At 31.6% G+C, this 25747-nt stretch overlaps 3 protein-coding genes across 4 annotated transcripts; 1 reads left to right on the top strand and 2 right to left on the bottom strand.

Moving 5' to 3' along the window:
- Nucleotides 1-5356: 5356 nt before the first annotated feature.
- Nucleotides 5357-11934, bottom strand: GNA1 (glucose-6-phosphate acetyltransferase 1). 2 transcript variants are annotated; one of them, XM_088116771.1, is made up of 4 exons: nucleotides 11780-11934; nucleotides 11142-11680; nucleotides 5555-5612; nucleotides 5357-5446 (listed from the first exon to the last, which is right to left on the bottom strand). In XM_088116771.1, exon 2 carries the CDS (start codon nucleotides 11672-11674, stop codon nucleotides 11207-11209), a length of 468 nt encoding a protein of 155 aa, XP_087972897.1. In that variant the 5' UTR covers nucleotides 11675-11680; nucleotides 11780-11934; the 3' UTR covers nucleotides 5357-5446; nucleotides 5555-5612; nucleotides 11142-11206. The 2 variants fall into 2 exon arrangements, with proteins under 2 accessions (XP_087972897.1, XP_087972896.1); XM_088116770.1 differs by having other exon boundaries at nucleotides 5357-5612.
- Nucleotides 11935-14070: 2136 nt separating this feature from the next.
- LOC124842434 (cell division protein FtsZ homolog 2-1, chloroplastic-like) lies at nucleotides 14071-20570 on the bottom strand. Its single transcript, XM_047318911.2, has 8 exons — nucleotides 20376-20570; nucleotides 19380-20113; nucleotides 17808-18107; nucleotides 17346-17436; nucleotides 16138-16262; nucleotides 15416-15508; nucleotides 14540-14605; nucleotides 14071-14433 (listed from the first exon to the last, which is right to left on the bottom strand). Exons 2-8 carry the CDS (start codon nucleotides 20004-20006, stop codon nucleotides 14305-14307), a joined length of 1431 nt encoding a protein of 476 aa, XP_047174867.1. The 5' UTR covers nucleotides 20007-20113; nucleotides 20376-20570; the 3' UTR covers nucleotides 14071-14304.
- Nucleotides 20571-21164: 594 nt separating this feature from the next.
- Nucleotides 21165-25508, top strand: LOC124842435 (iron-sulfur assembly protein IscA-like 1, mitochondrial). Its single transcript, XM_047318912.2, has 3 exons — nucleotides 21165-21521; nucleotides 22490-22607; nucleotides 25083-25508. The coding sequence occupies exons 1-3, from the start codon at nucleotides 21332-21334 to the stop codon at nucleotides 25177-25179; spliced, it is 405 nt and encodes a 134-aa protein (XP_047174868.1). The 5' UTR covers nucleotides 21165-21331; the 3' UTR covers nucleotides 25180-25508.
- The last annotated feature ends 239 nt before the right edge of the window (nucleotides 25509-25747 follow it).

Raw genomic sequence — 25747 nt, 5'->3', positions numbered from 1 at the left:
ACTATCTTTTAATCATAGTTTTAATGGTATTTTACATATGAAATATTGGTTTAGTGGTAAAAGTTAAAATGGAAAATGAAAAAGAAAAAACCTATGAATCAACTCCTTATACTAACGTTTAGAAAATATAAGATTTCTTTGAAAGGTTTAAAAGAAATAGTAGATGCGATAAATGAATTTAATGATCGTGTGTTATTATTATTATAATAGAAAAATAAAAATGAAAACAAAAACACACACATGATTTATTACGATAAACAGTAATTAATTATAAATACTCATAATCAAATACGAATAATACTTCAAAGTGTATATTTTATATACGAACATAATCTCTCTGTGTAAATATTATGTTGCATCTTTATAAACTCCTCTCGATGGTTTATACCACTCACTTTGTTCTCATTCACAATATTTATATTAATTTATCACTTCCGAACCCTCCATGATTTTTCATTCAAACGATAAACTTACTTTATATGCATTAACTATTTTCTCATAATACATACTATAATGAAATATATAGATAATTATGTTTATAACACTATTTGTCAGTATTAAAACAATCAATTATACCATAGGGGTGATTTTAATCGCTCCAATAATAATTATATTTTAAAATCTAGTCTATAAACAAAATTAATTTGTATAAGTAATACTTACGCTGATTTTAAACTACCCGAAAAATAACAGAGAATCAATTCTTGCAAAAGAAATGAAATAAAACATTTTTTTAAAATATTTTATAGTTTCTTTCTTTATTTAATTTTCTTCCCTCCAGAACTATTTCATACACAAACGGCCAAATAACGAATAAAATAAAGTTTTTGATTATAGCTTGAGCTATCTATACCACATTATTGTTTATATTGACTGTGATTTTCTTTTTTGACAAGAGAAAAACATCAATTCAATTGTGAAATTTGAGATGCACATCATGTTTGTGTCCTTTCAACAGGGTAATTATATATAGGACAGATACCACTAATATACAGAAAAAAAATTATTAATGTGTACTTGTGGATGAGTGTAAGAGAAAAAAATCTAGAGAGAAAATTTTTAAATATAACAAATAATGTAAAGAAAATTAAATAACTGTGGATTGAGCTCTGGACTGATGCCTCTTTAAAAATCTAAGTTATTTTTGAAGAATTTATTAAAATAAACTTAAAATAGGATATAAATATATTATAAAGCGCTTAAAAAATTATTATCTCATAAAAAAACTGAATAATTTATTTTATATAGGGTTTAAATTAGAGATTTTAAATGTCAATATAAGTTAAATTTATGATTTTACTTGACTCATTATGAAATTTAATTGAAAAAAATTTAATTATTTTAAACGTGAGTTAAATTAAACTTAATTAATTTAATCTGTGGGATAAACGAATTTGAATTAAATTGAAATAAATTGATCCTGTTATATACTACTAACATTTTATTATTTTTTTTACAATTATTTATTATTTTTAATTATGTAAAATGATAAAAAAATTAAAGTTATAATATAGTTTAATAATATTTAAATATATTTTTTTATGCATGGGTAGAACACTTGTCTCGTTTTACTCGTTATTTGCACCCGGGCAATTAAAATAAAATATGTCATAAAATAAAATCAGAAAAAAAAACTATTCAATTTTGAAACAATTTAATTTTTCATATCTCAATAAAGTTTATAATAATTTAGATAGAAAAAAAAATTAAAAGAGTAATTCAATTTAAGAGAATATATATATATATATATATATATATATATATATATATATATATAATAATAATAATAATAATAATAATAAGTTAAGATCTATTTAAATTTGAAATAATTAAATTCTTTGAAACTTAAAATTCCTTATCAGAAAACAGTAGCTTGCTTATGGACAAAGACATCTTTTCATCCAATTCAACGTACATTTGTACATCTCCTTGTATGATCAGAAAAAGTTTCATCATATTAGTTTATTTACTGCAATTATGTTCGTTTATTTATTTATTTATTTTACTGCAATTATGTCTGTTTATTTATTTATTTATTTTACTGCAATTATGTCTGTTTATTATTCACAACTAGGATCCAGTCAACTAGAAAACCCGAAAAGCTGGCAATGAGTAATGATGAAAACTCCAATTAGTTTCATTGTGGTTTTGGATTAATGCTTATAATGCTTTTTATTACAAAAAAGAAATATTAACTACAAAAGGTTCTCATTGAAATGCTTTCATTACTTTAACTATATTAGGAGGCATGGTTAAAACAAAAGCTTAAAATATTTTAAATTAGTCGCCGTTTTTCAAAATTAATGATGAAAGTTAATATTTGTTTAAAACCATTTCAGTTTAAAATTCACAATTATTTTATGTGAAATCAAGAATATTTATTTGAAATTGTATTAATTTTATTAAGTATACTAATAATTTTAATATGTGATATTATTTCTTTTCCTAAATCTTAAAAATATGTAGATATTGATATTAATGTTTGTTTTGGGTTGCATTGTAAATGTTTTGAAGATATGGATGTTTTTATTTTTTTGTTACAGCTTGTTTGGTCTAATTTAAAGGTTATTTGTACAATATATTCTTAAATGTCATTATCTTTTTTTATTTCAAATTTATAATTATAGATTTTAAAATAACTTTAAATTAATGACAATCTAATTATCATCTAATTGGTAATAATTATAATTTGTCACAAGTTAATTAACATTAGATGTGTCGATTGACAGTTTAACTTAAGGATCACAATCGTTCAATCTTATGATGAATATTTTTATAACGTGTTTAACTATATAAATATTTGATCTATGTTATTAAAGAGTCATACAATATAATATTATTTAAAAAATAATGAAATGTTATTAGACTCAACTTATTTTAACCAAATTACATGATAAATTTGGAAAATAAGTCACAATGAAAACGTATGTAGTATAAAATTAACATAAATGCACAAATCTCATAAGAGAGGATCCATGTTTTAAGTTAGAATCATATAGGTGGGGAGTTTACACTCTTGAAAAACTAAATAACGCTAAAAATGAACTTTTGGACGCTTTGAAAGTTGTGAAAGAAATGAGAAGACTTAAAGGAATAGTAACACATTTTATCTCCCATCTCTCAAAAGAGCAGAGTGTAATTAAAAAAAATGATTGGATTATGGAAATTTAGACATGGAAAGAAAAAAATATTGTAACTAAATAATTGAGATGTATTATAATGTATGAATGCATTTATGTTCATAAAACATAGAGGACCACTTATTTATTTACTTACTCTAATCATAATCCTAAGTAATTAAGAAAACAAAATTAGGATAAGAAAAAAAAAAAAACTGCCTAATCCCATGAAAGAATGATAAAACATTTTGTAAATACAGAACCTAGTAAAGCTAATGCAAAGAACGAGGCATAGGTAGCAACTTCAAACAAAGAAAATCAAATCACTTTCACAAGTTAAGTTCCATCCAATCTCCATTAATGTAAAAACACAATTTGTTATGGATGACACTTTTACATTAATGTAAAAACATAGATTGGTATATATCCTTGATTTTCTATGTAATAATATACCCATTTTGAATAGTTTAATATAGTTAATGGTATATTTTATCAAACTTTATGCTTTCATATCCTCTATACAATGAGATAAATATATCATTGGAACCACCTAGTCCCCTCTTTTTCAAAGTCATATTCGTCATCATTTTTAAAGAGATGCCCTAGAAACATGTGTCAATGAATTGTGAGAATTCTAAATATAACATTTAATTTTTTTTCCTAATAAAAGTAAAGATAACGAAAATCATTAAGAAAACCCTATTTTCATTAGACGAAATATAAAAGAAAGCAACAAGATAGTTTAGAATAAGAAAATTATAGAAGAATTTAAATATATAAGTTAAAACCAACAACTAAATAAAAGAAAAAAAATACTTCCCATAAAATTTCAAGAATTGACATTGAAAGGTTAAATTAATTTTAATAAAAAACTAAACTTTCATTTAATTTCAAAATCATTTATAAAGAAGTTAAAAAATATTTATATTTATTTTGAAGTAAAAAAAAACTTCAACATTATTCTTGTCGAAGAGGGATAAAAGTTAAATCGGTCCAAGTTTTCAATAAAGAATGAATATATTATGAATGAAAAAGCATCAAGGAATCTCAAAAGAAGAACAATCATTATTATTACATTTGATGATTGAAAATTCAAGATTTCAATGGTGTGATGTAATGTTCTTTAATGGTAAGTTTCTTGTTAAGTTATCTTGAAATATTATTCATTATTTTCTCTCTGAATTGAATATTAACTTTGAATAGAAATTCTATATTAGTTTTTAAATAAAGAAAAGTTCAATTTCACTCCCTTTAAAATATATAATTTTTTTATTCCTTCAACATAAAACATATAAATCCTATATTTATTAACTTTTCACAGTATTTATTTCAAGTTCTTAAAAATAATTTTAAACTCAATTTGATCAAAATAATTTTAATAAGATTTTGATCAAAGTAATTTTAAAATTTCAATTTGCAATCATCCTAAATAATTTTAATTCCGCTTCACTAAAATAATTTTTATTTTATATAAGCCTATTATTTCAACTTCACTAAATTATTAATTAACCTCAACATATTATTTTTTACTTTATTCTTAATCCGGTCAAATTTGAGTTTTACTTTACTTGAGTTGGTTTTGACTTGGACTTCATTGCCTAAATAACCTCCACTTCAATCGCAAACAAGACATTTTTTATTAGGACATTATTGATTAAATCATCTTCATGTCAATCTCAAACAACTTGATAAAAATATATTTAACTTGACGTAAACCAACATCTCTTCAACTCAACTTAAATTATATTATCAGTCACCCAACTTCGATTAAAAAGTATTTTCAAAATGATTTAGGTTTTAGCTCAGCATGTTTTTTTTTTCTTACCTTAGCTCACCTGGATTAAGGCTTAATGGAACAATTTTGACCGACTCTTGGTTATAAAACGCAAATGAAATAAGACAGATATTCATAAATATATAGTTTAATCAATTTTGCTACGTTCACACTTCAGCTGACCTGCGATTATTAGGAATGTACCAGTCGGCCTTCCTCAGCCTGCTCCTCGCAATGTCCTAAGTTATCCAAGGCTAGTTTGACTCTTACAATTATAAGCTAGCTTATCATTTTTCCTTGTTTTTTTTAGTTGCATCAATTGGTGACAATAAACTCCGTAAACAGCAGCATTCAATCTAATATCGGCAGCTGTTCAGTCATTGGTTAATTTTATGAAATTTAATGAGCATCAATGATTTTCCACGTTTAACTTTCAAAGGATAAGCTAAGTTGAAATCTGCAATTAGCATAACAATGATTCCAGATAAATCTTTTAAAAAAATACAGAATTCTGCAATGGTTCAAAGGCCAGAAAACGAAACCATGCACAAGCCTGAAAGAGACAAGCATAAGGTATTTAGTGCAAAAAATAGAAAGTGCTTCCAGCTCCTCACGTTCACTTCAAATTACATTAACATAATAAAACTTGAAAAAGGCTCACAAACTGGTCATTAGTCTGACTTCCTTTGCCCTAGCACCGGAATGCGTTCATATCGCTTCTGCACAAGATAATATAATTATGTATCAAGGGTAAAATACTAAATAGATTAAATAGTAAGCGATCATAACAGCAATGTAAACTACAATCCATAAAATTGATGGTTTGGAATTGGTTTATACACCATAACTACTAGCATACTTCTACTAGCACATATGGGATTGGAAGTACAAATATGCCCATACTTAGGCATCCATCTATTTTTAAGTTGAGATCATGAACTATGATTAATCTTCGAAATTGCATAAATGAGGAAAAAAAAACATTCAAAAGTCAGACATAGTGAGTATTCATATTATAAAAATAAAATAGAAAATGGGCACATGCCACAAATATTTAACTCCAAGTGTCAGCTAGTCATTAAGTACAACTCCAAAATTTTCTCTACCTCTGCCATTTCATTCCCCTCCTCACCTATAAAAAAAGATAATGATGGAAACCCATCCAGAGAGCTACAACATGGGCCAGTAGGAAGACCCAATCCTTTTTCTTGATTGTAAATATATGATTAGTAGTAGTATATTTTGTACTGGATTATCGTTCTCTTTGTGTAAAAAGTCTTTTCTCTATTTTTTATATTTGGATCAAACTTACATATCATTTGAGTTTGTATTTTGGCCATTTTGATTGAACCGTCTCCGAATTAATCGTTTATATAAATAACTTAATCGATTAAAACATCGATTAAAACATCGATTAAAACATCGATTAAAACAAACAACATCTAACAAAGAGTGTAGTTCTCTTATATAATCTATTATGTAATACCATAATCAATTAAAACGTTCTGCATAACTCCAGTTTTGGCTTTCCAACATGACTCTTGAGTGACTAGGGCAGCTAAGTGGTTCTTTGGGCTACCTTAGACCTCAAGTAATCTTAAAACATTGCCTGTGGGCCCAAACATCCTCTAAAGGTGCATGCATTTGAAACTAAGAAGATTCTTGAATTCTTTAGTTTCAGAGGTACATGCACTAGTCACTATTGAGGAAAGATCTAGAGATTTTCTGTTTCAGATTCACCGTTTCTTTCTTTCTTCTTGTTAAGACTTGAGTTCACTCCCCCATCTATAAATGGAAGTGCTCAAGCATTGTAAATTCAACTTGGAAATGATATAGAGATATTCTTCAAATTTTGCAACTTTTCTTTTGTTCCAAGTTCACTAGGATAGGTTATCTTCTTGACTTCTCCTAGACCTTTACCTTGAGGGTTGACCCAACCTCCTTAAAGAAACACATCCAAACCACTCTCCAAACTCCATTTTTCTTCATCTTTACATGCTTCTGCATCCCATGCATCATCTCCATGGAGTCTCTTTCAACTTGTGTGAAATGGGTTTCCATCATTTGGCACCAAAGCTTGTTCCTTCATATGCTTCATGTTCCATCCTTTGGGGTTTGTTCCATCATTGGTGTCAATTTTGTAGATAAGTGAAGAGTGTCTTGGTCCGATTCTATCATTTAGTTTTTGAGCAAACCACTTTCCCATCATTTGGTATAAGTAACAAAGGTTGCATCCTTTTGGCATCAAAAGCATGGGTTTCGTTCATGGTTCTTGATTCAATTCCTTATTGTTTCATGCTTGCCTAACATGTCTACATGCGTTTGTGTTGAGTGATATGTTCATTTCTTTATGTTTTTATATCTTGGTTCAAACACATTTGTTCTTCTTGAACCTTCCATGTGTTCAATAGGATTATGGTAGTATTAATCGATTAGATGATTTCTTTAATCGATTAAATGGTGCAATTTTTGGTGTTGTCTTTTTTTGAATTTTATCATCTTGATGTTTTGTCTAACGTCGTGTTTAGTCTGAATTATCATTACTTCTTGATTTAACCTTTTTATTTTAGTTTTACATCATTAAATCTAAAATTTACAAAATATTTAAGCCTTTGAGTTCCTGTTTGTTCTTAGTTTCGTAACAAGTTCTTTAGAGTAAGGTTTCTATTGTGTCTCCTTGATGTTTTCTAAATATTACTTGATTCCTTAGGATTCTCTTATTTTATATTTTGGTTCTTTGCCTTTGATGATGAGAAATTTAAAGTTCAAATCAAACATCATATGTTAGTTGTTGTTTGAAATTGATACATAGGAAAAGACAATACCCCTCTAGAAAATTGAAAAGATAAAAAAAAAAAAGCCAAAAGAAGGGGAAATAATTGAAAATAAGTGTGACAGCACATTTAAATTGATGAACAACAGTACATAATCAATTAAAACAAAAGTAAAATCAATTAAAAATTGAATTTGTTCTTGGAAGTGAAAAACCTTTACACTTATATAACCTTTCTTGGTTAAATTCATATCCAGTGGGGATCTTCCTTGAATTCTTTGTTCCTTCATTTGTGAAACATTAAAAGACCAAATACATTAACATCATTTGCATTCTTAGTTTGTTTTGGTTTTTCTAATCCATTCTTAGGACTTTCTTTTGAGTGCTTATCTCCTTGTGTGCCTTATTTCTAGTTTGTCTTTTCTTTTGGAATTCTATCAGTCTTGTCTCATCTATATTCACTTTGAGTTTAGCTTTTCAAATTGTACTTTTGTTGCTTTTATTCCTTTGACCTCTTGAGTGGATTACATCTTTGGAATATGTGTTTCTTTTGGAATTTGACTAACTTCTCAAAGTAGCATCCTAAAGGTAGGAAGAAGCTTGATAGAGATTCTCTACCAGTATACTTGGACAAAGGAGGCTACAAAGAGGCATTTTGAAGTGGCACAAAGAGAGTAAGCACTTTGGAGTGAAGAAAAAAGGAGGATTAGAAGTCCAAGACAGTTCTTGAGATTGTTTCTTTTGTGTGTTGTTTGTATCACAAAACATTTGTGTAATTTTGCTTTATTGTATTGTAAACTTTTGTTTATTTCCTTTTTGCTTTGCTGTCTTGGGAAAATGCCTTTGGTACAATCCTATCTCATTGGCTAAAACATTGTAATAAAATTATACACACCTTAGAAGTGAATGTGTGTCAAGGGGTTCTAAGTGTCACTTGCACTTTCAAATAGAATTTGCCTAGTTTAGTGAAGTATTATACTATTCTTCTTACATTGCTTTTATTCCTTTAATTTTTGTTTCCCTATATATATAGGGTGTTTCCTTGTTTGCAAGTAGATAAACCTTTCTTTGGCTACTAGGAACACTCTACATACATTATTGGGAAAAAATGTTTTGGAAGATTTTTACTTTGAAACTTTGGTAGAAGTAATATAAGGAAACTTTGTCTAGGAAGGACTTGGTTTCTAAACTTGTCCACTTGTGAGTCACATCTCCTTCCTCGGAGCTACTTAGAACATTTTCATCATTAGCTTCTATTTAGAAATCCTCCACAAAAAAAAAGGAAAATTGTTTGTGACAATTTTATCATTCATAGTTGTGAAAATTTTGAAAACCTTTAGTGAAAAAAAAAACTTTCTTCTTCACAACAACATGCGTGATCATTCGTGTTATTTTAGTTTGCATGATAGTTTTTGGGATCATAGTAGTTTGCATTATAGGTATAGTGAGGATGAGTTGCATTTGGGTCATGTTCCATCATTGGTGTCAATTTTGCAGATCAGTGAATAGTGTCTTGGTCCACTTCCATCATTTAGTTTTCGAGCAAGCCACTTTTCCATCAGATAAGCTTGGCAAAACCGACTAAGTGTTTATCACCATTACCCTCTTATTGTGTTGAATTTAATATAATTTCTCTAAACTATGTCACTACCAAAGGAAATGAGTAATTTAGGTGTAATCATTAGCGGACAGTGGAGACATGGCAGTGGCAACACTCATTCTCATTAATGGAATATCAACCACCACATATATTTTAATTGAGCCTTCAACCCCCTATCAACAAGATTTGTACACTGTTTGATTGTATCCACAAATTATAATAATAATAATTGTAATGACTAGCAGAACGTGCATTAACAAAACAATGGAACATCCTATTCTGTTATTTTCTCCTTGGTTCCAATTTTCAGCAGAACCAAAATGTACCATTTTCTAACCTCAAGTTTGTTCTAAAATATTTTTAAATGAACCAAACATGACACAGAACTCATATACTGTGTTCCATTTCATTGTAGCACATCTATCGAATGTTGTATGCTACCTTATTTTGACTAATAGATTTCTAATTACCATATCCCCCTTTGATAAGAAAGAGGTCGATGATAGAAGCAAGCTTGCCGGCAAGTGAAAGAACTAGCTATGAGGGGAGGAACATCAGAATTGGAACTGAGGACCAACTTGTGCCACCTGAGAAATTTTGAGTTCTCAATACAAGGAAAAAGAAAAGGGAATGGGTAATCTCAGAGGCTAGGAGATGGACGGGGTTTGATATTATAGGGGCAAAAAATCTTCTTTTTGTCTCTTTTATGTTGGGGAAGGTAAAGAACCAGAGCACAGGAAAAAATGAAAATTGATAATTATGTTGACAAAACTAGGAGAAAACGATTGATACTGATTGGAGCAAGCAAACTATGAAGTGTCCAAAATTATGTCATCCCAGACAATATGATGACTCAGATACAATAGTGATATTAAACTCTGCAAATAGCATTTGAGTAGCATTCATACACATTGAATTCAACAGCAACATATAAAATAGCATCAAATATAGGAAACAAGGAACATAGGCAACGCCTAATAGGCAGTAGTTACATAAGTGACATCAAGAAAAACATACAAAATTCAACGGACCATGTACATATTCAGAATTATTTAACAAGAACTAAACATAGCAGTAATTAGTAAAAACTACAAACAATCATGGATCCGTCAAATCAAAACCATTCCCCTAATGCTTCCATACCTTTCCAATTTTTACACTATTATATCAGTTCTGAATCTACCAGTAGAGCTCTAATTTTAATAGAAAACCTTTAGAGCAATATCCAGCTTAATCCAACTGAATATAACATACATCATAATCTAATTCTACAACTAATAATAATGTAATCAATCATGCAATGTTTTCCAGTAAGAAGAAATACCGAGTTGACTGAAACCAAGACTTAACCCCTTACCAATAGTCTACAAAACCAATAGTCCAAGAAGAAATACATCACAAAACAACAATAACCAAGTCTTAACCCCTTACCAGGGTAGTCATAAAGATCAGCCCCGTTTTATGTTGGCTACAGTTGACTAGTTTAAAACGAACGTATAATCCAATACGAAGCCGTAGAAAACCCGAAATCGTCAGAGATCTATTTAAAACAGGATTTTATCAATTTACTAAGAAAGCCTAACAATATCATGGACTACTATTATCGTAGCAACCAAATCATTAGAAATATTAGACGTGTAATCTCTTTTAAAAGGTTATGCAATGTCGAAAGCTTAAACCGAAGATCAACATGAAGAATATAAATTTATTTTTAAAAATAGCCCTCGTAAGATACCGATAATACCAAACTCAATCCAACTTAGCATCAGTCAATTTGAGCGACCAAATTTATCGTTTCAGAAAAAAAAAAGCACATCACACGGCATGAAACATAATCGTAATTGAATTAAGCACAGAGTCCAGAAGCTTCATTACCCCAACATTATTAGCCTCCCAGGGCTTGTCGACTCCAACATCAACGAAGGCGAGACAGTAGCAAACTAGTTGTGAGCAAAATACATAGCCATCTGAATAGATTTGTGGTGGAAGCCACATTTCTCGTAGAACGCCTTATTGTCGAGGCTGCAATCAAGAATGACCTTATAGCATCCCATGGAACGCGCATGCTCTGTCAGGAAGCTGATGATACTCTTTCCCAAATGCTTCCCACGTGCACTGGAATCCACAACAACGTCCTCAATGTGCCCAACTTTGCCGCAATTTCTCAAAAATTTCTTCTCAATAAACACGCTCCCCGTCGCAATGATCTTCCCAGAAGCCTCGTCTTCAATCACGCCGATAACGTGATCATCTCCAACGGCACTGAGCTCTCGAAATCGATTCTCGAAGTCTGTGTCAGAGACGGAATCGCAAACGCTGAGTTGCTGCAGCAACTTGATGAAGCCTTTGCTCTTGTCTGAGATCTCTAATTTCCGAACTCCGTACTTCTGTTCCTCACTGTTTTCCATCTTCTCCTGTGAGATTCAAACCGAATCACAATTACGAAATGCAAAAACTAAAATGAAAAAAAATTGCAATCATAGAGGTTCCGATTATTTTTTTCACGTTCTTACGCTCTGTTCTGAAGAAAACACGATTCCTATGATTGAATTTTGGAGGATCGACGTTCATCCGCATTTGCCTGTGTCTGTGCGAGATTCTTTCTTTTAGCCAATCAGGTTGAGCTATCTGATTTTTTTTTTCCGCTCTTTTTCTCGCACGGTGCTAATATTTATCATTTTCTTCGTCGATAATGGTACTTTGAAAGTAAAACTTCTTTTACATTCAGATAACATTTTCTCTCCTTACTTTTCACTCTATTTTTCTTGAGAAATATTTTTTCTTCAGAAATACAAAAGTTATAATTTATAGGGTTAAATATGTTTTTAGTCCCTAAACTATTCGTCCCTCTTCCAAAGTAAGGTACAATTTGGTCCTCGTTCTTTAAAAAAACGTTCGTTTTAGTCCTCAAAATTTTGTTTTTAGTCCTCGTTTTAGTCCTCAAAACGTTCGTTTTTTGACTAAAACGAACTTTTGAGGACTAAATTGTACCTTTGGAAGAGGGACGAAAACCAAAAACGGTCAATAATTTAGGGACTAAAAACATATTTAACCCTAATTTCTATAACAATTGTAAATCAAAATTCCTTTTTCCTTTTTCCTTTTTCATTCCAAAATACACTTGTGTTCTGACATGCTTTTGATGAGAGAGGTACTCAGTCTTCCGGTGCCAGAAAATATATTTGTAGTTTTTTCCCCTAAGTTTAAAAGGGAGAAATAATTTTTTAATATTGTGATCAATGGCAACTTCTTCTGTCAATTTCATAAATTTCATAATAGATTAAAGTGGAGGATAGAGAAATAAAACAGTAATCATATGATATCATTATTTCAACATTTTTTTCCGAGTTAGTGGGAGTAAATGTCTAATAATTAATTAAAAAAAATAGAAAAAGAAGGTACATAATAATTTTTATGATATTCCTTAATGTTTGTGTTAAAACATGTATTTCTTAGTCTTCGTGTGACAACATTAACATCATATAAAGTGGAAAAAAAAATTGAAACAGAGAAAATAATATTTTATTCTTGATCATAGGGCTTCATTTAAGCATGCCAACAATTGTAACCTTTAAGAAAATAGAAACTTGATTGATATTTATAGCAGATAAAAATAATATTAATAAAAAAATGCTATATTGATAATTAAGATTTATTATAGTGACAAAACCTAGTTTAGGAGGCATAACTTGAATGAATGCGTGAAATTGAGATGGTAAGACTGAGATCACCTTTTTCCTTTACTTTGTTTTCTGTCTTTCGTTTTTGTTTAATTGTGAGTGACCTTTCTGATCCTCCCAATTACATGCCTTTGTTTGTCCATACATATATATACGTTCACTCCATCTCTCTACTTCAGTTACTACTTCTTACAATTTGTATTCAAAATACCATATATATATATATATATATATATATATATATATATATATATATATACACACACATACACACATATCCAAATTTAATATAAATATTTTTATTTCAACGTCAAATTCTTTAAAGCTATTTCGACTTAAAATTTATAATTAGTTTTAAAACTGAAATTAAATATTCAAATTGTATTAGTTGTACTCGACATACTTTTATGTAATTAATTTCGGCTTACGTGATTACATGATGCATAACTAAGAATTAATTTTCGTAATATTCATTTATTACAAAACTCGGCACTGTAAACGAATCAAGTCAATCAATCACATAATCCTCATAATAAATATACAAAGTTTTGTAACAAATTTTATACAATGTCTTACTCTATCAACAATAAACACTATTTCACGAGTCATGCTATCATGCCACATTTATCCTAAAACATTAATTGGGAAAATAAAAAGAGAAATTTATATGAAAACATATTTAAAATATAATAGAATAACTTACTTCTACGATTCTCAGTAAAAATATCCTTTCTGATGGTTGGCTGGAAGAGAAAAGAAATACAGAAAATGAATTTTAATTTGATAATTTAGTAGAAAATAAACAGAGAAGATGAAGATAAAAAAAAAGCGAGTCTCATTATTAATACTTTTTCAATCTATTATTTTTTGTCAAAATTTCTCCTTATCCTTTATCTATTTCCTTTCCACCAAACACCTTTATGGTCACATTTTTTCCTCATCCATTTTATTTTCATGTACTGTATTTCTCAAAAACAGACCATTATAGATAGACTACGAGAGCTTCCCCTGGTCTTTGAGAAAGTGAAACGTTCTCGGTTTTGTCTTCGGAACCAAGAATTGTCATGTACACGAATGTAATCTTGAGTTGCTGGTAACACTAACAAGCCTTGACCATACTGATATATTCTCTGTACAAAAGTACAAACTAATAAATTTATTAGAACATTCCAACAAGCCTCAACTCAACACAAAGGTTTGGAAAGTGCTTTGCTTTCCTGAACACTGTATACACAAAATGACCTAAAAATGTAAAAGAGGGCAAAACAGGACCTAATGCCTAAACTGATGAGATTTGTATCCCTAAGATTTGTCTGGTAAAGAGATGCGAGGGATTAAAGAACTTGAGAGAAAGGTTATTAAACTCTTGGATAACGTGAGCGCCCCTTCTTCTTTAAGAATTCAGGGATCTCAACAAAACCACCATCAGTGAAAGAGGAAGACCGCCTATTGATACCAATGGTTTCTCCTTGTATGAGTTGACTGCCCTGCATTTTGGACAAAAATCACCATCATGTAGGTATTGTACCAGAGAGGGGAGGAGGCACAGGGAATAGGGGTGGCTAATTGGCGCACGAAGGGAAGAGGTCATACCTGTGTAGGCCTCCCTTCACTTTCCTCTTGACGCTTGAATCCAGTTGCAATTAGTGTTATGCTTACCTATTAAATGCCAAATTTAAAAAATGATAGAACAGTATGAGTATTAAAAAATATATGTCGCATAAAATTAACATAAAAGCACAAATCTTAAAAGAGAAAATCAATGTTTTAAGTTCATAAGCCATAGGAGAGTTTAACATTTTATTTTATCCTCTGAAGACCTAAATAAACAATAGAATGCTCAAAATTAACTTTCGGTGACATTAAAAGCTGTAAAAGAAAGGACAAATGTCTTTAGAATGGCATTCATAGTAGCACATTTCATCTCTCAAAAGAGAGTGTAATTTTAAAAATTATGTTTGAGTTGTGGTATTTTAGGTGTAGAAGGAGGAGGATAGATAAGAAAGAACGAAATACTAATTGACATTAACTGAAATGTATTACAATGTATGAATGGATTCAACATGTTCATACAACCAAGAGGACCCTTATTTATTTACTTACTCTAATAATAATCCTAAGTGGTTAAGAAAACATATTAGGAAAGGAAAAAAAAGGACTAATCCCATGAGAGAGAATGATAAAACATTTTTTGAAATTTTCAGTTATTCTATCAAATTAGATGAGAAGTAAAAACTGCAATTTAAGCATGTTTCAAGTGAAAAGTGTAATTTATAAAAAAACGATAATCGTACATGGCGAATATTTTGAAGTGTGTGTGCTTCCTAGAAAGAAAAGGATAATACTAGGTCTTGAACGCACTGCACAGTGGTAATGTTGCCTAACTCATATCCATAGGAAGAGGAATATTGACATGACATATAATTGTTGGTATAAATGATATTCAAGGGTTTGCACAGCTTAACTTACTTGACCACTGAGTGATGGATCTATTACTGCTCCAAATATCAAATTAGCAGTGGGATCCACAAGATCATATATAACTTCAGCTGCAGCATTTACCTGCAAATGATAATATTTATATCCATAGCATACAAAAGACCATAATAAATACATGGAGTATGACGAAATTAATAGATTGCAGATTGTTAAACAGGTAGCCATTCAGAGTTCAGAACCGAAGGGTTGCTTATTTTATTTCTTTGCTCACGAAATGGATGCCAACATATGCCTCGAAGAATTATTTAGTCGCTTCAAAAACAAGCTAGCTTGCCTGTAAAGTATGACTACAGAATTATAGTAAGTGGATTACTAGATGGACTTGGGTGTCTTTAACATATATTTGAAGTCTCAGATTTTTAATCCTTGCCTAATATCACATCCATGTAAAACTTATACAATTCACAATCATCTCAATCATTTAAAACTTATACAATTCACAATTTTTAATCCCCATTTAGGTATCATGATGGAATTCAGCACATGGTCACAAGGTTCAATTATTCAGAAAATCGTAACTTCAGTGCTTGTTATATGACCCAGATTCCAAAGGAAAAGGGGTAGATTGTATTTCAAAATAAAAAAAGGAGAACGAAAGAAAGAATAAGGGGAAAAAAGCATCTTGTACGTACTCAGATCAAACGACTATAAAGTAAAGATAATCCTGTAAAGGACCAGGAATTGCTAGCTACCTCAAACAAGGTCAAATCACTTCCACCAGTTATGTTCCATACGATTCCAGTTGCCCTTTCTATGCCAATATCTAGTAAAGGTGACTGGATGGCATTTAACGCAGCATCTCTTGCCCTTGTTTTCCCTTCAATATAAAAAAAGCAAGATAAATTTCAATTTTTCAGTAATAAATGAAACTATAACAAGATATGCTCATCAATTTGGAGGCCCTCCTCCTTCCCCATAAAGTAGTGTACAGAAATAATATAATATATTTATATTTTAATAATTGATCAGCACAGGGTTATAATTTTATTGTCGAGGACTGGGAATGAATGTTCTACATCAATGTGTATTTCTCCACAACTTTAAAGTGCCACGACCTTCAGAATTCATTATACAATCTTCATCTTGCTTTGTTTGGATTTGCGATATAAGACAGTTGCAAGTTGAAGCTTTCAACTCTCAAGGCAATGCCTCTAAAACAACTTCGATCAAATAATCCTTCCCCTTTAGTTATAGACATGATCCATATGATAGTAATTTTTATAATTGCCTTTCTTCATACATAGTTCAAGCAACACAATACCTCTACAGACATTAATATAATTTAGTTAGCAAAGCAGAGGTTTAGAAGCAACCCATTGCCATATATTAAATTTGAGTACTAGCTTTAAAACGAGAGGAATTTCAGGACATACACTCTTTCTAAGCAAGCCACGTGAGATGTAACTTCTACATCAAGTATCTCACTTCTTTCACAAAATTTGTATTCCTCTCAAATACAATTTTTTTAAATCTAGTCATTCCTAATTCGAATTTTAATTTGATATATCATAGAAAATTTGAGTTTTACATTGGCTACCAAGAGGCCAACACAACCCTCCTCCTTCACAAATATATATCAATGAGTATTAATTCAAATAATTCATTTTCATAATCTTATTAATTTCAAAAGTATCATCTCTTTCATTTATTACTATCTATTACCATAAATTATCTAGTGACAGTGAAGACATTTACTATACATTTTTCTTTATTAAAGATACCTGATTTCTCAACAATGAATCAATGATACTTTTTATTTTAAATTTATATTTTAAAATTTAATTAAATTAGAAATAACCATACAATGTACGGAAAACTCGCTAGTTATTTAGGTAAAATAGAAGATCAGGATTCAGGACCAGCAATGGATCTCCATCTGCAGTTCCCATCCCATACATACCAGTTGCAGTTCCTATCCCCATAAGTGAAGAACCTGCATTGGCCATTATAGCTCGAACATCAGCAAAGTCGACATTCACCAATCCTGGTATCTGCAATTAATTAACAAAATAAATATTAGTGATTTCAGACTAACACCATCAACTTTGAGACATGGGAAATATATAACAAGGTCATCTGATTAGTGGGATGGCCAGAGTATTTTTGTCTATATGCATTCAAAATTGATAGCAGAAAATGTAAGAGTTGTAGCAAATAAACTAATGGTAAAACATATTTTGAACTAACATATTAAACAAATTAGTAAACAGGTAAGGACTGGTGAATTGTCAAAAAATCCCTCAAGGTTTCCATATCATTCTTTCTTCCTTCTTTACTCCATTTACAATCAAGATTTGATAGGAGAAAAAAGAAGCAAGAGGAATGTAATTGTTTGTGTTCAAAGATCTTAGTGATTCCATACCGTAATAATATCAGATATACCACGTACACCTTGTCGAAGAATATCATCAGCCAAATTGAATGCTTCAGTTACAGGTGTAGATTGAGAAACTGCAGTCAGCAGTTTATCATTTGGAATAACTATCAGTGTATCAACATTATCTCTTAAGGCTGCAATTCCTTCTTGTGCTTGAACTGCCCGTCTTCTTCCTTCAAAAGAAAAGGGAGTTGTGACAATACCAACAGTCAGTATACCCATTGCCTTTGTGATACCAGCAATAACTGGAGCTCCACCAGTGCCAGTTCCTCCACCCATTCCAGCCTGCACAAATGATTTCTAGTTTTTCAAATTTACTGGCAACAGTGAACAGTTTTGTAGAACTGGAAAATTTTGAAAAATGATAAAGTTGAGGATTTAAAAAATCATGAACTGCTGGTTCCTTGTTTGTAACAGACCTTAATCAACAATTATAATTAATAAAAAAAATTGAAAACAATAAAGACCAGAATTTTATACATGTCCTAATAATTTCCTCCTAAAATTGATAAAGAAAACATTGCATGCACGTTATTTGCCATCATAGATATTTCAACTTTTTAATTGCTTACTTAAAAAGAAAAAAACCCATAATTTATGATTCAAAGTGACGTCATAGGAAAATGATATGTTTATAGCAACTTTTAGACAAGTTGACAATCTAAGGGTGGCAATCCACAATGAAATATATATATATTTTCACAAAGAAAAGAAAAAATGACAAAGTGCATGTGATTATAAATGATAGCTTCCAATGAGAGTGGAAATGCCAGCCACTAAGTTGTATGGTGATTGATGTGTACAGCAGTTTTTTACACAGCTATCACAGGTGTTGCTATTTATTGTAAGGAGTTTTATCAATTTTGACATGTTAATTCTCATTCATCAGAAAGAGCTAGTGCTCTTTTATTTTAGTGAGGGAGTTTTTAGTCAAAACTTACCTTATGATTATATTATTCAAGACTTTGTTTTGGATTCATTGTACAATCTCTGTTTCATCTCTATTAAAGTTCCCCCTCCTCAAAAGAATTAACAGTCCAAGACCATTTAAGAGCATACATAGAAAATGAATGTGATAAAGAGCCATTAGATATAGCTAAGATACTCCCAAATTTAAACATCTTGGAGAAATGTAAAATCCAAAAGAGAGGTTCACAAAACAATTAGTGCCAAGTTACAAAGGTCAAATAACTTAGACCATGCACTTGAATGCCACCACCATACAGATGATAAAGGGAGCATAATAAACATTTAAGCCCCCACACCAGTGTAACCCCTCATATTTAGTCCCTTTATAGCCTTGTGGCCTATTCCACCTTCCACGACATATTCTATTACCCAGTCGTTTATTTTTCTACGGAAACATACACAATACACAACGACAACCTAGTTCAAATTTTAATTTTACAAACATATATTCTGGTATTACAAAGAGCTTATATGATAAAACCATGTCAGGTAGTGGTGAGAAAGGCATTAAAAATAAAATTCACAATGCAAACCTGCCATGCAGTTAGCATAAGCTATATCTAAGGAAAAGTGGTTAACAGAACATACAGTGACAAAGACCATGTCAGATCCATAAACTGCCTCCTGTATTGATTCCTTGCTTTCCTTGGCAGCATTCATACCAATCTCAGGGTTACCACCAGCGCCAAGACCTCGCGTAAGCTCCTCACCGATTTGCAACCGGTTCTGAGGAATGACTGGTGACATTCTCATGGCTTGAATATCAGTATTAACAATCCAGAATTCCACACCATTCATGGAACTCTCTATCATACGATTGACTGCATTTGACCCACCTCCACCCACACCAATGACTTTGATCTTAGCTTCATTGTAGTTACTTGGATTCATGTTGGCTTCTAAACTTTCAGCCACCTTTCCACCTGATATTCTAGGTCCAGGGTTATTCAATGCACTCCCTCCTTCTCCTCTAAGCATCGAAACCTCAGGGTGCAGATCCAGAAAAGGATCCTTGCGACTGATACTGTGGGAATTCGTGGAGCACTTCACTTGAATCGAACCACACTTTCTGCTGCTGCCAAACACGTACTTGCCCTCTTGAATTTTCAAAGAGCACGATCTGCCACCGTGATTCTCAGAAATTGTTCTTCCTCCAACAATAGCCAGCACCCCCGCTGAATTTCTAGCATTCGAAGGTGCATAATAGGTAGCCATTTTCACAGTACTGAGATAGCGGCTTCTGATAAATTCACGAAAAAATTAGCAGCAGTAAATTCAATACGTGAATGTTGCAATTCGCTCGAAATTCCTTCGTCCTATACCTGTCAGCGAAAATAAATAAGTAAATAAAGCAATAAAGAATCACCGAATTTTAGGTCATGCGTGAAAAAAATGAAGTAAACGACGCCAGAGTGTAGTTAGTATAGTGCGGTGCGGTTAACGGTGATAATAGAAGTGGATGAAATGCGCGAAAAGGGAGAATCGGCGAATGTTACACTTAAAAAGCATAAAAATGGAGATGTGTAATGTGAAAGTTGAAGAGTAAATGCAAAAGATTGCGGAGATTAGAGGAAGAGAGAAAACCTGTGAAAACTGAAGGATTCTGAGAGAGTGAGAGAAGCATTTGAGTGGTGATATGGAGAGGAGCAGTGGAATTATTCTCTCAGAACGAGCGTGTCTGCATTTTGAGGTATTTTGTTTTTGTTGATAAGTGAGAAATGAAATTGGTCCGCAAGGTGGGTTTTGTTTGGGTGCGATGAGCGTCCCAATGCCAACGCCAACAACATATACAGACAGGACAGCTTTGGAATTGAAAACCCCTACTCGACCAGAGGGCTTTTCTTTTCAACAACCTGTTAGAACAAAATTAATCTTCTTAAATTAAATGAAAATGAATAATTAAATATATTTTATGCTTAATTAAATAAACTTAATAGTCACTGACAATATAAATTATGCTTAATTAAATAAAGTTAATAGTCACTGACAGTATAAATTATTTAACATCATTAACCAACAAAATTATTATTCAAATAATTTTTAAATATTTATCACAGAAATAAGTTTACAAATTTTAAATAATTATTATAAAAATTACCAAGTTTCTTATATGTATATTTATATTAGAGTATAAAATTATTACATAAGTTATTGAACAATAAATGAATTTTATTTTATTATCTAAAAAGGTAAATTTTATTAATTGCATGTTTGCATCTGTGTAAATGATTCGTGTCAAAATACTGACTTATCGCATAAGTAATATTTGCTTCATACATAGCTAGATATAAAATTATTTTGAATTATTAATGTATTTATATATAATTTGTCTAATAACTGTACATTGTTGTTTGAGCTCTGATAAAATTACCGGAGAGGTGACAGACAGATATAATTAGGCCACACAAGCACAGAGCATAGGTTTCATCGGGAACGTTCTACGAATAGCCTAGCATAGCCACAAACGTGGTGGCCACGCGCCAAACCTGAAAAAGAGAGGAACCGTCCTAAAACAACGGGACACGGATAGTTAATTTTCGATGGCTTCGAAGGCGATGAGCGTGGCAGCGGAGAAGATAGGGACGGCGGCGCGCCGCCAAGCCGTGTCGTTGACGGATGCCGCAGCCTCGCGAATACGGCAGCTGCTACAGCAGCGTCAGAGGCCCTTCTTGAAGCTCGGAGTCAAGGCTCGCGGCTGCAACGGCTTATCCTACACCCTCAATTACGCAGGTCTCTCACTCTTTCTGTTAATCTATTCTGGAAATATCGTATATCTTGTAGATTTGTGGAACATTTTTTCTCTAATAACTTAGCTGAATTCAATTTGATTACGAGTTTTTCGTCCTGGAATCCCTACGGTTAATCATAGGAGAAAGGTTGATCCTAAATGATTTAGCTTATGCTCGTGAACTTACCTTTCTTACGCATATGTTTATCCATTCGGTTTTTTAATCTTCGAAAGGAGTGTTCGACGATTTGCTTTTCCAGGAATTTTGCATCGGTGCTTGGGAGTGACCGATTTTTGTCGATTTTTATGCCATGCTCCTATGTTTATCGTCTTTGAGATTGCGTCTCATCATAATCTGGATTTATTTACTGTGTTTTTTCGTTGGATGTTTAGTGTCTTTGGTTTCATATACATACCGCGTTTAAGCACACTAGCGTGAAAATGCTTAATTCATATTCTTCAGAAATAAGAGTTATGGACGATTAAAATGAGTAAGTAAAATTTGAAGTCACATCTAAGATGATGAAATAAGTCATACCTTAAGGAAGTGACCAACTACGTAAGTTCTAAGACGACGAATGTAAGTGATGGCAACAGTCAACAAGAAGGACTTTTATCTATTGGGTGAAGTCTGCTGCATGCATCATTCAGTGTATTGAAAATTTAAACGTTCTTAACTTGTCTTAGTTCACATCTACCCACACCCCCCCCCCCCCCCCCCCCCCCCCCTCGCCCCCCACCATTAGTCAAACACATGCATTGAGGTATGTCAAATACTACTAAGGTAAATTAGCAAAATTGACCTTTGGTGGTAATATATTCTCATATAAATCTCAAGTCCTAAATACGAGTAACATGGATAAAAGTTTAATACATTGGGAATTTTCTATTTTTGTTTACTGATTATTACTTTCAATTGTGGTGAGCTGGAGATGGATGCATTATTTAAGTTTCCTGTTGTTTTTGACAGATGAAAAAGGAAGGTTTGATGAGTTGGTTGAGGATAAGGGTGTTAAGATATTGATTGATCCAAAGGCCCTTATGCATGTCATTGGAACTAAAATGGATTTTGTAGATGACAAACTGAGGTAAATATTTTCCCTAACACTTTTTCTTCATGCTCAACTTGTATTTTTCTTCTGTTTTTGCTATGTTTTGTTTGTTGTATTGTGATTTGAGAATGGGATGATAAATCTATCTATAAGCGGTAATCATGTTTTGGCTGGGACTTGGGACTCAGATATGTTAAGATTATCGTTTTAAACTGCTCCATCTACATTAAAATCAGTTGTTGATTGCTTATCCCTTTTTCTGTTGGTTTCTTTTTAGATTTAGAAATTCATCCTCTACCAATTATCAGTTTCCACGGGAACTGACTTAAATTGGGAAGTATTCATATTTTTAATAATTCATTTTTACTCTAGTTAATTGAATCCGCTGTACCAATTTTCTGGATGTAAAACTGAATATTTTAGGGATAAGTCTCATTCAAAGTTGATATTGAGGATTTCTGTCTATTGTGGTTCTGGCGGTTAAAATTGGACTCATTATGACATAATAGCACATGAAAGAAAGTAGATCAGATGTTTGAGCTTGTTATTCGCTTACTTCTAATTGAATATTTCCGGATATTTGTGTGTTCTAATTGATCTTAATTATTGATCTGTATCATTCAACTAATATGTAGAGCACGAACTACAAACTATGTAAGTAGGTAGATTTGAAATCTTATTTCTCAGTACTCAACACAGATGATGTAATTCGATCATCAAATAATCATACTTTATTACTTCCAAAACATGTATAGAATCATTTTTAAGGGAATTTAGTTTATAAAGTATATCCATGTTAGCAATGAGGTTTGCGTGAATGTTTTGGTAACTGTTTTCTGTTATTCTTTAGGAGAACCACGTAATTAGACTATTGTGGACGAATCTGGTCATACTGTCATGGTGGCATCAACTTCACTTTAAACCATACCCAAATCTGTTGAAGTGTCTACAAAAGTTACATTCGGGCTCTTCCACCTTGAAAAGATAAAAAGAAACACAGTATTAAAACAAGTAGTGCATGTGTTCCACTACTGTAACAGAATTTAATGCTTGTTAATTTTTGAGTATTAAAACTAGTAGTCTAGAGGTGTTTGTGGGATCGAATTTAATGACTTCTAATTTATTTTATCTCCTTTCTTTATCCAACCATGTTGGCCTGTGATTAAATAAAACAAATAAGAATTAGCATTTCATCCCTGTTAAGTAATTGAGATTACCTCAAGAAATGTGCACCTTACCATCAAGGTTATCAAATTCGAGAGTTTACGTAAACTCGGTTCGTAAACTCGTAAGACTTTACTTCAGATGAAAAAAAATTATATAAATAATATCTTAATTCAAATAAGTCTACAAAATTATATAACTTTAAATAAATAAAATTTATAGTTATATTTTTCATAAAAATAAATATTGTAAAACATAAATACTTGGATTATTGTCATTAATTTTGATGCATTTCATTAAATATATAACTTTCAAGCTCGCAGAATCGCTCCAAATTCGAGATTCTACACAGATCTACCGATTTCACAGTCGATTATACAGAGTTTACACAGAAAACGAGTTTACTTCCGAGTTAACTTGGAAGCCAGGTTTGGGACGAGTTAACTCGAGAGTTTGATAACCATGCTTACCATTGGCTAGTTCACTGAATTCTTTATACAATAAAACAGTTAAGAGCGTAACTAACACTTGCAATGTGTAAAGTACAGGACTTATGACATGCAGAAGTCTGTTTGTTTCATAGATGAGATACGCTAAATCAGTAATTTACAGAGTTATTCAACAGAGACACATAATCAGTCGTGCAGAAACTTTTACTCAAAAACAAATATATTCAAGCTTATGACAGATATTGATAAACACATACATTGCATAGTATGAAATCGTCCCATCACAAAACTTTCTCCTTATTGCAAACCAGCTAATTATACAGTTTAAGTCACAGGCAAATATGTTCTTACTGCAAGCATAACATATTTGCTGTAAGAGTTGAATCCAGACATATTGTCATTATTATGATTTCTAAATACTGAATATGTGTGTGTAGAGAGGCAGAATTGAAACCCAAATGCATTAATATATTAAGCTTTAAAAGACATTAATTTGATTAGATTCTCTTCAACGGAATGTAGCTTACGTTTTATCTTCATTTAGGAATTACATGTTTGGGCACTGATCTGCTTGTGACAGAAACTATATACCACCTCTGTTACTCTTACTGTTCGTTAATTCGAGCTTTTGGAGTAGTCAATTATTTCCTGTGCGTTGTGTTATGCTTACCTCTGGTAATGAATAGTGTTTTTTCTATCTCAAATATATGTAGAAAAATGTCTGCATCACTGAAGGACGCTGTTAATGAAAGGGCATGAAAATTATTGTACAGTTTTTGTGTTCGTTTTTGTTGCTTGGTTCATCTGTTTCTTCCTTTCTTTTTTTCCTAATGTGAACTGCTGCCTTGTTATTTTTGCTTTTATTTTAACCACTACTCTTTTTTGCTTCTCCTGTCAGATCGGAATTTATTTTCGTCAATCCAAATTCTAAAGGCCAGTGTGGTTGTGGTGAATCTTTCATGACAACAGGCAGTAGTGGCTCTTCTAAGTCATGAAATGGTTAAAATCGCTATTCAACTTGCTGTGGATCCTCACGTATAAAGTAGTTCTGTCACGAATAGATAGACATACAAGTAAAACTAATGGATTTCTACAATTCTGCCTGTTTCAACGAGGAAAACGAGAGCTTTAGGTGTTCAGAACAAATGGATACTGAGACTGACATGGTCTCAGTATACGAGTTCTCTGGAACTGATGCTAATAAGGCCTATCATTTGTTCGGATGATTCTTATTCATCATGTAATTCTTTAAATCATGAAAATTGTACTTTGTAGTTTAATAATATCTTGGAAATAATTTAAGTTTAAAATATCATTCAATGCATTCAGAACTGAAGAAACTTTTCTTAGAATTCTTTGTTCAGCTTATATATCACGCTTTCACTTGAATTATTACGAATTATCATTTCTGGTTGAATGGCATGGCCTTAAGCTACACAAGCTTGGACCTAGGCAAAGAAACTGCATTGAGTTCTTGTATTTCACGTTTTTATTATGTTTGTATTTCACATTTGACCTGACTATAATGGCACGAGATGCTTCATTAATTGAAAATTGTTAATC

The sequence above is a fragment of the Vigna umbellata genome, chromosome 5 (genome assembly GCF_029865625.1).
Source record: "Vigna umbellata cultivar VRB3 chromosome 5, Vumbellata_1.0, whole genome shotgun sequence".
NCBI lineage: Eukaryota > Viridiplantae > Streptophyta > Magnoliopsida > Fabales > Fabaceae > Vigna > Vigna umbellata.
Note: the sequence above shows the minus strand (reverse complement) of the source record. Positions and strands in the feature narration are given on the sequence as shown.